Source organism: Muscardinus avellanarius, assembly GCF_963383645.1.
Source record: "Muscardinus avellanarius genome assembly, chromosome: 15".
Lineage (NCBI taxonomy): Eukaryota > Metazoa > Chordata > Mammalia > Rodentia > Gliridae > Muscardinus > Muscardinus avellanarius.
The window spans coordinates 37,606,934-37,619,748 of record NC_137801.1 but is presented as its reverse complement, the minus strand read 5'-3'; the positions used below and the strand labels follow the sequence as shown (position 1 = coordinate 37,619,748).

Sequence of the window (12,815 nt, the reverse complement as noted above, 5' to 3'; positions counted from 1 at the left end):
AATCTATTTTTTAAAAATATACATTGTCAGCCGGGCGTGGTTGTGCATGCTTGTAATTCCCGCGCTTGGGAGGCGGAGACAGGAGGGTTGCGCAGGTTCGAAGCCAGCCCCCCTGGCTTAAGAGACCCTGTTTCCAAATAAAAAGTATAAAATAGGTCTGGGAGTGTAGCCTGGAGGTAGAAGGGCTTCCAGGAACCCCAGTACCACCAAAAGAAAAGAAAAAAAAGCGTATATTCTACCAGAAGAGTTATTTATATTTCCTTCCTTTCTTTCCTTCCTTTCTTGTACTGAGGGTAGAACCCAGGGGCTTTTCTACCTCTGGGCTATACTCCCAGACCTATTTTCTATTTTATTTGGAAACAGGGTCTCACTAAGTTGCTGACAGCTTCACTGAGTAGCTGAGGCTGGCTTAGAACCTGTGTGATCCTCCTGTCTCAGCCTCCCCTCCGCCTCCCACCGAACGCTGGGATTACAAGTGTATGCCTCTATGTCCGGGCTTATATGTTATTTTTTTTTCCAAGTAAATATAACCATTGACATTTCTTTTCACACTGTGTGGTCTTTTCCCCCTCCATTAGAACACTAGTAAAATGAGTAAAACTAGTAAAATGAGTAAAAAGAGTATACTAGCTAAAAACGAAAACTTTATTGTGTCTACTCCAACCTCCAAATTCCTGGCCTCAGAGAAAGTTGTCAGTTTTCCATCCTCCCAATTTTCTATCTCTATATTTATATTCATTTATTCTTTACATATTCATCCATAGTTTTAATTATATTATATTGGGATTATTTTATACTCTTTATTTTTGTCTCCTACTTTGTATTCTGTGACTTTCTTTTTAAGTGCTATTCTTGAAACCTCCAAAGTGTTTTTCTTAATGAATTAGTGTATTTGTAAGGCTAAATTTGTGTCTTAATCTGTTTTAGTCACTATTCTTTTTGGTGTTCAAATTTTTTTATGTTTGGCCAGTGGAAACCCCTTCCTATAGTCTCCTCTGTTATCTGACATACCCCTTTAGAGTGTTTTTGCAGTACTGGGGTTGGAACTCAGGGGCATTCTACCTCTGAGCTACACCCCCAGCCCTATTTTTTATTCTTTATTTTGAAACAAGGTCTGACTTAAGTTTCAGATGGCCTTACTATCTTTATTTTGAAACAGGATCTCACTAAGTTGTGAAGGTCCTAAGTAGCTGAGACTGGCTGCAAACTTGCGATCCTCCTGTCTCAGCCCCCCAAGTACTGGGATTACAAGTGTGTATCACCACACCTGGCTTCAGATACTTTTAAAATACAAACTATTTGGACTGAGGATGTAGCTCATGATAGAGTGCTTGCCTAATGTGATACAAACCCACAGTTTAGTCCCCAGCTTTAAAAAAGAAAGAAACCCACATCTTTTCATCACCTTGGTTTTCAAGGTTAAATAAAAGTGTTGGAGAGTTTGCATTTTTATTATTTTTCCACAAGTAGGTATTCATTTCTTAAGTTTATAATTCAAAAGATATAAAGGTAGAAGAAATGTTTCCTCCCAATTTTAGGCCACAGATAATATTGGTTTTTTCCTTGAAGGCACCATTTGGGATAATGCTTCCTGCAACATCAAATAAGAAAATGTTCTAAATTTTTCATGGATTCCATTTATTATCTTTCTTAATTTCTACTTCATCAAATTTGACAGAAATAAATGGTGACTGGCAAAGAGCTGATGCTGTCTGGAATAAAATGCAAGAAGAAAATGTTATTCCTCGTGAGAAGACATTACGATTATTAGCAGAAATCCTTAGAAACAGTAATCAGGAAGTTCCATTTGATGTCCCTGAGGTAATTTGATCTTAGATTAAGTATGATAGACTTTATTGTTCTAAAGTAATCCATTTTATGGTGAAAAGATCACTGTGTTTACCTGTTTTTGTTTTACTCAACAATTTTTTCTTAAAGTTGTGGTATGAAGATGATAAACATTTCCAGAATTCTTTACCACCCTCATCTGTAGAAACTGATATGGAGAAAGATTTGTTGAACATCTGCCGAAGGAAGAAGACCAGAGGTAAACACGCCCACTGGGATCTTGTTTCTAATAGCATTATATAGTCAAAGCCCAGGGAAATAGAGATGCACAAGGTGAGAGATAAATCTAAAATTTTACATATTTATTTTATACTTTAAACTATTGAGGTATTAAAAATGAAGATTTCTGAATCTCTTTAAGTTTTTAAGCCATAAAAAACAAAGGAAATATGGCCAAATACTACTAATAATTATTAGATGTAGAGAGAGGATAGGTATATGAAAGGTAAGATTTATAATACTATTTTGTTATACTTTTCTGTAGGTTTGAACTTTTTAAATAAAAGCTATCATTAACATTTTTTATCAGAAAGTATAGTCATGTGTCCCCTAACATAGGTATGTCTGAGAAATGTGACATTGATTTCACCCTTGGGTAAACATCATAAGTGTACTCATACAAACTAAGATGGCTGTGATGTCACTAGACTATGTAATAGTCCCTTACTGAAATTTTTTTTTTTTTTAGCAAAAATGCTTAGGGTTATTAATAACTACCATATTACTGTATATTAAAGTAATTAAACACTCTCATGGTTGGAGTCCTTTATCTTGTTTTTTTCTTCTTTCTCTATTACAAAACTTTCCTGAAGACATCTCTGCTTCTATTATGACTATTTTAAATAATGTGATAGAGCTTACAGATTGAGTTCTCTGTGTTTATTTAGACTTCCTTATGCCCTTCCTGAATCAACCAAACTATATATTTCTTTTGCTCCCCCTCCCCTTTTTGTGGTACTGGGGATTGAATTGAACCCAGGGTCATTCTTCTGAGCTACACCCCCAGCCCTATTTATTTGTTTATTTATTTTTAATTTGAAAAAAATAATGAAACAGGGTCTCACTAAGTTCTGGAGGGCCTTCCTAAATTCTTGAGGCTGGCTATGAACTTGTGATCCTCCTCTCAGATTTCCAAGTACTGGGATTATAGGCATATACAGCCATACCCAGCTAATTCTCTTATTTTTATTTATTTTTTCCATAGAATGAACTAATTTTTTTTTTGCTTTTTAGGTAGATTTCAAATGTGCTTTATAATAATCTATTATAAAAATCAATATAAATATCGTAGGTTTGTTTTTTGTGTTGGGGATTTATTTTTTATTTTTTGCATCTTAGTATTGACAATATAGGCCTCTATTCATTTGAAAGGAATTAATTTAGAAAGTTATGGAATATTTAATTTCCTTAACTAGGATTTTGTGAAAACACAAAATGTATGAAGTAAGAAAACCAAATTCTGTGCTTTCTTAATTATCTAGAATATAATTTTTTATTCTTCCTGAGTCATTTCCTTTTGCTGCACATCCTTGAGTCTTTCACATGTGTCTATTAAACTAAATACAAAATTAACTATTGTCAATGCTATGTAAATATTTTGGTGAAATTTTTATTTGACTAAAATAAGTTTTTGTTTAGAGATTCTGAAACTTCATATACAGCCGTTTTAAAATTGCTTTTATTGAAAACACTTAAATAGTTAACTAAATGATAGAATATAATGCAGTCATGTATCTAATTGATATTTTCTATAAATCAGTTTTTACTATTTGTATTTTTCAAAATTCAGATGTTTAATAATAAATACTTTGAGACTTTAATGCTTATATTAGTATTTTTCTCATAGCTCGTAAAGGTGTATTTTGCCTGGGCATGGTAGAGGTGTGCCTGTGACCCCAGTTCTTGGAAGGCTGAAACAGGAGGCTCACAGGTTTGAGGCCAGTCTCAGCCATTTAGTGAAGCCCTGTTTAAAAATAAAAAATAAAATAGGGCTGAGGATACAGCTCATTGGTAAAGCTCCCCTAGGCTCAACCCCCATTACCACAAAAAATCAAAACAAAGCTAAGTGTGGCACACTCTTGTAATCACAGGATTCGGGAGACTGAGACAGGAGGATTGTAGTTTGTGGACAGCCTGAGCTACTAGTTAATGATATCCCTTTGTGACTCAGTAAGACCCTGTTTTCAAATAAAAAATAGGGATGGGATGTATCTTGGAGTTAGAATGCTCCTGTGTTCCAACCCTAGTACTGCAAAGGGAGGGAGGGAGGGAAAAAGATGTGATTGTCATACCAGAAACCAAGTAGTAGTGGATGGTTTGGGTGCATTTATTGCTATCTTACAAAAAAAAATGCTATTGAGCCTGGTGTGGTGCATGACTGTAATTCCAGTCCTTGGTAGGCTGAACCAGGAGAATCATAGGTTCGAGGCCAGCCTCAGCAACTTAGTGAGACCCTGTTCAAGATAAAATGTAAAATAGGGCTGGGGGTGTAGTTGGGAGGTAAAATGGCTCTGAATTCAATCCCTGGTACAAAACATACACACACACACACACACCCCACATGCTAATGGACAGTAATAAGTACAGCCACACATTGGAAAGACCACAATTTGAGAAAACAAAAGATTTTCTAATTTTTTTTTTTAATTTAAATATTCAGATAATCCTTACATATGATTATTCAACTTATTAAGCACCTATATGTGCTTAAAATATGTAAGCACATATACGTGTTTACAGACAGAAATCTGGTGCAAGGCTCTTGGTAATTCAGTGACTAGGAGGGACTAGGAGGGCTTATTTAAGATCATGTAATAAACTATTACATGATTTTTAAGTATTACATCTTGGCCTCCTTTTTTAAAAAGGAAAATACATGCATTGTGTTCTGAATGACAGATTGTTTTACAGTCCTGTTGTGTCTTGTGATATAAAGTAGCTTATTTAGTAAAGGTATACTTTGACTTAACAAGTAAATAAAACTTTGCCCTTAAGTTGTGATGGGTTGATACTGGTATTCAAATGATACTTCATTCATGAATTCATTTTCTCACATTTCAGAAAGTAAAATCCACTGAAGAGACACAGAGTCTGTCTGTTGGAGTAGTCAGTAAATAATAATAGAATTCCTTCTTGTTTGTCTGTGCTTTTATTTTCTACTTTTTGCCAGTACTCTAGCACATATAGGTGTTTACAGACAGAAATCTGGTGCAAGGCTCTTGGTAATTCAGTGACTAGGAGGGACTAGGAGGGCTTATTTAAAATCATTAACTTGTACTACAGCTACTTTTACTCTCCCAAACTATACTCCTTAATTAGGATGCAAATGAAAATATTACCATGCCTTATGTATCTTCTTTCTCCCAATTTAACTTGAAGGGATAAATGAAGTCTTTGGCATTGCCACTTCACTTTATTTGTGAAAATAATGCAAACTACCCTAACTTATACATACAAGCATATACATTTTCGCCTGTTAAAGAATCTCTCAAGTAGTGTAAACCGTTTTTCTCAACATTAATGACATATCCATTTCTAGCTTACGTGCTCTGCTTTTCTTTACATTGAGCCTTATGATCATAGAAGGCTGTACGTGATAGTTTAGTTATACTCTATTGTGATGTGTTTATACACACAAGAGAGTGGATTGTAGTTTCAGTTGACTGTTTATAGCCAGGCAATTTTATTTCAGAAAAGTAAGTGACTGAAAAGTGTACTTACTTCTCTTTTGGTAACATCTTTTCATTCACTGACAGTTATTGTGAACAAGTGAAATAAAACTGTTAATCAGTCAAACAAATGTTGCCTAGTTTACTTGTTAGGTATCTGTATATTTGAAAATTGTATGTTTTTGTATAAGTCCTGTCGTAGCCAAATAATTTGATCTCCTAATTTTAGAATTATAGGCTATATTCATTTTAATGCTGTTGTGCTGAAATATTAACCATTGTAACCACCCACTTATAGATTAAAGATTGCTTTAAAATGAATCTTTTGCACCCTTCAATCTAAATTATACCTCTGGTTTATTTGGACATTAACACACATTTTGCAATTTATTTTGAAACTGGCATCATCTTTTGATAAATTCAGAAGAGCCAATTCTCATTTTTATTGGCATGAATATAATTTATTGACTAGAAAGCTAGCATAAAAATAATTTTAAAAGGAAACCCTTTCAGGTATCATCCATCTCAATGAAATAGTTTCCCAAACTGTAATTTGTAAAAAAGATTTAAAGAATGACATCATCTACTTTTTTTGTTGGCATATATTTCTGGAGAATTGTAATGGTAGATGGATATTTTAAAAGAAACAAAAATATATGGTCCTAAGGCATTGGTTGGGGGTTCTTTCTCTTCTTTTGCCATTTCAGGATGTAATCTCATTTTGTTGTTTCTTTTTCTCTCATAGATGCATACAGTATTTTCCTGCAAGCACAAAGGCAAAACATTGTGTTTAACAGTAAAACTTACAGCACTCTTATAACATTACTCTTGTCAAAGGATAATTTCACACAAGCAATGCAAGTGAAAAATTTGTAAGTATTATTCCATTGTTAAATACTTTCTCTTCAAAAAAAAATATTGTGTACTATTAATTTGTGGGGTTTTTTTGTGTTTTGTTTTGTTTTGTTTGTGGGACTGAGGATGTAACCCAGGGACATTCTACCTGTGAGCTACACCCAGCCCTATTTGTTATTCTTTATTTTGAAACAAGGTCTCACTGAGTTGCAAAGAGCCTCACTAAGTAGTAGCTGGGGCTGTCCACAAATCATGATCCTCCTGTCTTGGCCTCCCAAATGCTGTAATTACAAGCATGTGCCAACATGTCTGGCTTTTTTTATTCTTTATTTTGAAACAGGGTCTCACTAAGTTGCAGAGGGCATTACTAAGTAGCTGAGGCTGGCCGCAAACATTCGATCCTTCTGTCTCAGCCACTCACGTACTGGGATTACAAGCGTGCACCACCATACCTGGCCTAAGCTTTTTTTTTTTTTTTTTTTTTTCTTTTTTCTTTTTTTTTCATGTGCTATAATTGCTTTGTTAGCTTCAAATATCCATAAAAATCGTAGGAAGGTTAACTCATGTTATGGGTTTTTTAATCTATAAAAAACTTAACCATTCCTAGCTCTGAACAGTATATATAGTAAACATTTTATTTACTTTTTATACGTGCAGTTTGTTTTAGATATTCATGTGCAGTAATTTTTATTAAGTTCTATTTCTTGTTCAGCAATTAAACCCTTGTGCCTGTTTTGGTGGGTGTGGCCTGACACAGTGATGATGCCAAGGGCTGGAAAGGGCAGGTTGGATCCCTGGGAAACACAGGCTACTTCTCAGCCTCTGACTTTCCTTCACATGACAAATACACAGTATTACATGAAATTAAGAAAATATACTTAACAGATTTTTTTATGCCATTGCTCTTTCTCCTTCCTTAGTATTTTTTGGTTTGTTTTTTTTAAAGAAACCTCTTCGGTAATGGTTTTATCTCTTAGGCTCATCCCCTAGATTATGTGTGTGTGTGGTGTGCTGGGGATTGAACCCAGGGCCATTTTACCTCAGAGCTACATCCTCAGCCCGATTTTTTTTTTTTAATTTATGTGTGTGTGTGTGTGTGTGTGTGTGTGGTGCTTGGGGTAGAACCCAGGGCTTTTCTACTTTCGGGCTATACTCCCAGACCTATTTTATACTTTATTTGGAAACAGGGTCTCACTAAGTTGCTGAGAGCCTCACCCAAGTAGCTGAGGCTGGCTTTGAACCTCTGCGATCCTCCTGTCTCAGCTTCCCAAGTGCTGGGATTACAAGCATGCACCACCATGCCCCGTTTTATTTTTTTATTTTGAAACAAGGTTTTACTGAGTTGCAAAGAGCTTCATTAATAGTAACTGAGGCTCTCTGTGAGCTGTGATTCTCCCATATCAGCCTCCCAAATGCTGTGATTACAAGCATGCACCACCACGCCCAGTTAAAAGTTTTTTGTTGGTGTGTTTTCTATATGACTCTTGAAGAGTTCAAGACCTGTTCTGTTCATGGATTAGTAGCTTTCTTTTCAACAGGACAGATCAATCTTTTCCTCATATACAGTGGATTCTGAAGTAATCTATGTCAGCTAATTTTTTTCTGACAAAATTTTAAATCATAGCACTTTTAGAATATTAGAATCCTGCCGGGCGTGGTGGTGCACGCTTGTAATCCCCGCACTTGGGAGGCTGAGACAGGAGGATCGCACAGGTTCAAAGCCAGCCTCAGCTACTTAGTGAGGCTCTCAGCAACTAGTGAGACCCTGTTTCAAAATAAAATGTAAAATAGGTCTGGGAGTATAGCCCGGAGGTAAAAAGTCCCTGGGTTCCACCCCCAGTACCACCAAAAAAAAAAAAAAAAAAGAATATTAGAATCCTGAATATTATTGCCTGGCATGGTGGTGCATGCTTGTAATCTCCGCACTTGGGAGGTTGATACAGGAGGATTGCACAGGTTCGAAGCCAGCCTCAGCTACTTAGTGAGGCTCTCAGCAACTTAGTGAGACCCTGTTTCCAAATAAAATATTAAAAAATAGGTCTAGGATTATGGCCCGGAGGTAAAAAGCCTCTGGATTCCATGCCCAATACCACCCAAAAAAAAAAGAAAAGAATCCTGAATAGAAAATTGATGCTTACCATTCTTTCAAATCACTAGAAAACTTGGTGTTAATACTATTTATTAAAGTTATGCATCATAGCAATAATATTTACTGTTTATATTCTAGTGTGTTTTGGAAAATGGGTTATATATGACTACTTGACTATGTGTAAATGTAGTGGGGAGTTCTTGAGTCATTTATGTTTTGATATAGTCACACTAGGACTGTTCAGGTATTTAATGTGCTTTGTGTCTCATTTGTGTTTATTTCATTGCTAATTAAATTATGTAACTCTAGAATACTTGATATACCCTCAAATAGTGACTTGGAAATTTTGCAATTAACAGTATTCTGCAATATTTCTTAGTAACCACTAAGGTCAAGGGTCTTCTAAAATTCCTCTTGGCCAGTCTTGGTGACATACCCTTGTAATCCCAGACTGGGGAGGCTGAGACAGGAGAATAGCAGGTTCACAGGCAGCGAAACAACAGTGATTTGAAAAGATAAGAAGTCAGAAAAAAGAGAGGAACGTTTTGTGGTGAGAATTAGGTATGATTACATAAGGCAATAAAAGCAAAGAAGGAAACTTTAAAAAATTAAGCCATTTAATCTTGAAGTTGCTCTCAAAAGTACAGATTTAAATATTTTTATTGGGCTAGTTCTAGAACAGTGGTCCTCATTCTGGCAGCATTAAAGGACTCCTCATAGCCCACACAACAATACAACTAATCTGTTGCAGGACTGGGTAATATGTGTTTTACTAAACACTACAGGTGATTTGATAATTATGTATTGAACATCTTGATGACATACCCTTCATGGTGAATTGTACTAACATTTTACATTTAAGTATGTTCTAAGACATACTCAAAACAGAAAACCGTCATAAGTTGAAACTAGAAAATGAAAGTTGATGGAGTTTGTGTGCCTCTCATTCACTGATGCAGGATTGTGGGGTGTGTGTGTGTGTGTGTGTGTGTGTGTGTGTGTGTGTGTGTGTATCTACCCAGAACTAGGTTGAGACAGTTCTTTCTGTAGTTCCACCTTGAGTCTTTATCTAACAAATTTGAAAGACACTGACCTAGAAGAGAGTTATAAGCATAACCCTTTTATTTCACACACACATACACTATGAGAATGTGTTTGGGGATAAGGATGATTATATACTCATGAATCAAATCACTGCCAACTGTCAAGGCCATAAAAATCTCCATCACCTCCCAAAGTTTTCTCCCACTTTTATTATTTTTGTTATTGAGTCGTGTGTGTATATGTAAAAATACAGATTATGTACCCTTTTAGCAACTTTAAGCATGCAGTGTAGTATTGTTAGCTATATAGGCACTATGTCTTATCTTGCACAACAAATTTGGTAATTTTTATCATCTCTCCATTTTCCCTCTTCTACCATTGAGCTCCACTCCCAGCTCTTTTTATTTTGAAACAGATTTTCACTAAGTTGCCAAGGTTGGAATCAAATTTGCAGTCTCAAGTTCCAGGGATCAGCCTCCCAAGTACTGGGGTTACAGATGTGTGCTACTATGCTCAGTTTTACTCTTTGCTTTCGAGTTTGACTATTTAGGTCCCACAAATAAGAATTTCTGCACACTTGAAAGCACTTTTATTTTAGCCTTTTTTTTGGGGGGGGTGGTATTTGGGGTTTCTGGAAGCCCTTCTACATCCGGGCTACACTCCCAGACCTATTCTATATTTTTATTTGGAAACAGGGTCTCTTAAGCCAGCACGGCTGGCTTCGAACCTGCGCGATCCTCCTGTCTCCGCCTCCCAAGCCGCGGGTATTACAAGCGTGCGCCACCACGCCCGGCTTAGCCATGTTATTGTACCAGGATTATTCTATATCTTCCTTCCCCACGTGGTTGTGTGGGCCCAAGAGAATTGGAGGTATGAAGCCTCAGGTCATCATGGGGATCGGATACATGTCCTTTCCTTTGAACCAATAAAATATTGCATCCATGTAGAATAGTAAATTGAGTTAAATCTGATTAAATTATATATATAATATATATATATATTATATATATAATAGTTAATTAATTCCTCATATTGTGACCCCTTTTTTCTCAGTCCATGAAGAACAGCTGTTATAACTAGATTGTGCCACTTACTCAATCCTAAAAGCAGACAATGAACTTAAAAATTGCCATCTTTTTCTTTGCTGACTCTTAGTGTGTTACAGATGCACTTGACTTCTAGTGATTTTTCTTCAGTTTTATTGACAAGGCTATTTAATATGCTCTACAAGCCATGAAACTTTGAACAGTAACAGCTGCCTTGAAACTTTTTTCTTTATTCTTTTCGTTTTTTTGGTGGTACTTGGGGTGGAACCCACAGGCTTTTCTACCTCTGGGTTATACTCCCAGACCTATTTCATTTATTTGGAAACAGGGTCTCACTAAATTGCTGAGAGCCCAGAAAATCCAGTGATAGATTTAGCATTATTTCTAGAAAGAATGAAATAAAAAGCCAGCAGGGAGAAGATATGGGTAAAGAAGGGCTATTGTTACATGACCCTCAATTCCCTAAGATTACCATTTGGTATTATCAGAGTTAAAACAATTTATATCCTTTACTGCTCTTTGAATAAGTATTTTCCCTCCCTTAAAACCGTTCACCCTAAGTTTTCCTTTAAAATATAAGAAAACTAAAAATAGAAGAGAGTTGGCTTCTTTAAAAATGTTTCAGCCAGGCGTGGTGGCGCATGCTTGTAATCCCAGCGCTTGGGAGGCTGAGACAGGAGGATCACACGGCTTTGAAGTCAGCCTCAGCTACTTAGTGAGGCTTATTGAAAGGAATAGAAATCATCACTTGGCTAATGCCCAATGCACTGTTATAAAAACAATTCTTAATAGTTCATTCATTGCTTTGAAACGTCTAATGTGGAATATTCCCTATAGTACCATTTGGTTAAGATAGATTTTTTTTTTTTTTACAGTTGATTATTTATTTATTTATTTATTTATATTTTGTGTGTGTGGTACTGGGGTTCCTGGAAGCCCTTCTACCTCTGGGCTACTCTTCCAGACCTATTTTTTTATATTTTTATTTGGAAACAGGGTCTCTTAAGCCAGCGCGGCCGGCTTCGAACCTGTGCAATCCTCCTGTTCTCCGCCTCCCAAGTGCGGGGATTACAAGTGTGCGCCACCACGCCTGGCTATTTATTTATTTTTAAGTTTCGACTTTTGTTCTGTCCAATCTATTACCAGCCGTATGTGGTTGTTGTTTAAATTGAAATTATATAAAGTTAGGTGTAGTGAGGTTATATTATTTCTGTTCCTCTGTCTCAGTAGTGACATATAGCATATTGGAGAGCACAGATGAGGAATTTTCCCATCATCACAAAAAGTCTCTGGAAAAATCAAAATTATGAGTCAAAAGCAAATTTCCTTTATTGTATCGATTGAATGACCTAAATGCAAAGATCTTTATTGGTAAATTTTTATAGTTTTTCTCAATTTACCAGTTTGGAATATATTTTGATTGTGATTGGTCAGTTTTTCTCCATATAACATAGTAGATATGAGAATGCTTTTTCTTTCTAATATTTAATCTTCACTTTAGTATTTGTAACAAATAGATTCTTGAGGTAGAAAGAGATTGTTGAAAAAAGAATGCTATGTGGTTTTTTGTTTTTTTTTTTTTTTTTGTGGTACTGGGGTTCCTGGAAGCCCTTCTACCTCCGGGCTACAATGTGTACTTTAGATTTTTTAAAGGTTTATAGTCTACACTTGTTTGTTAAAGGGAAGTTTTGTTACCTTATCGTTTTAGAGTTTTCAGTAATATTCTTAAGTAAATATGCTATAACATAAAATAGTGGCATGAAGAAGCTTTTAATAATAATGTAATTCTTATTTAATCATGCTACAGATTGAGAAAGCAAATCCTTTATTTTATGTAATTTATAGTCTTATGCATGTGTTGTCGACTTAAGAGCTTTGACAGATGGGACAAAGAGAAAGTCAAACTGAGCAGTGGGTACTTTGGTGGGATTAAGAGGATTGGTCCAGGGAATAAGAAAATCCTGTGTCCAGGGACTGCAAGGGTGAGCCTTAGAGGCTGCAAGTGACTAAGAGGGCGGGCGTGTCCTGGTGTCTTTGGAGGATTTTCCTGGGATTGATGAGAATAGTTAAGCAGTAGTCCTGCTTTCCTCCAGTCTGCTGGGCACAGAGGCTCCCATCGGTATCCTACAGGGCTGCCCCCAAGGTCACCACTCCATAAGGAAAATAGCAGCAATTGCTTTGCTTTTTTTGACCTGTGGAGATTTCCTAATCAGGATATGAACCCAGGGGGCCATTAGCAATGCTAAAATTTCATCACAAGAGATG

General features: G+C 36.1%; 1 protein-coding gene across 1 annotated transcript in view; it reads left to right on the top strand.

The window, feature by feature from the left end:
* The window catches only part of LRPPRC (leucine rich pentatricopeptide repeat containing), a gene marked incomplete at both ends in the record, with an annotated part of 107,274 nt that overhangs the window by 78,090 nt on the left and 16,369 nt on the right, over nt 1–12,815 (top strand). Inside the window, 3 exons of the mRNA XM_080711489.1 lie at nt 1,679–1,821; nt 1,939–2,047; nt 6,262–6,388. Coding sequence (XP_080567615.1) covers nt 1,679–1,821; nt 1,939–2,047; nt 6,262–6,388 — 379 coding nt within the window. The remainder of the gene's footprint in view (nt 1–1,678; nt 1,822–1,938; nt 2,048–6,261; nt 6,389–12,815) is intronic.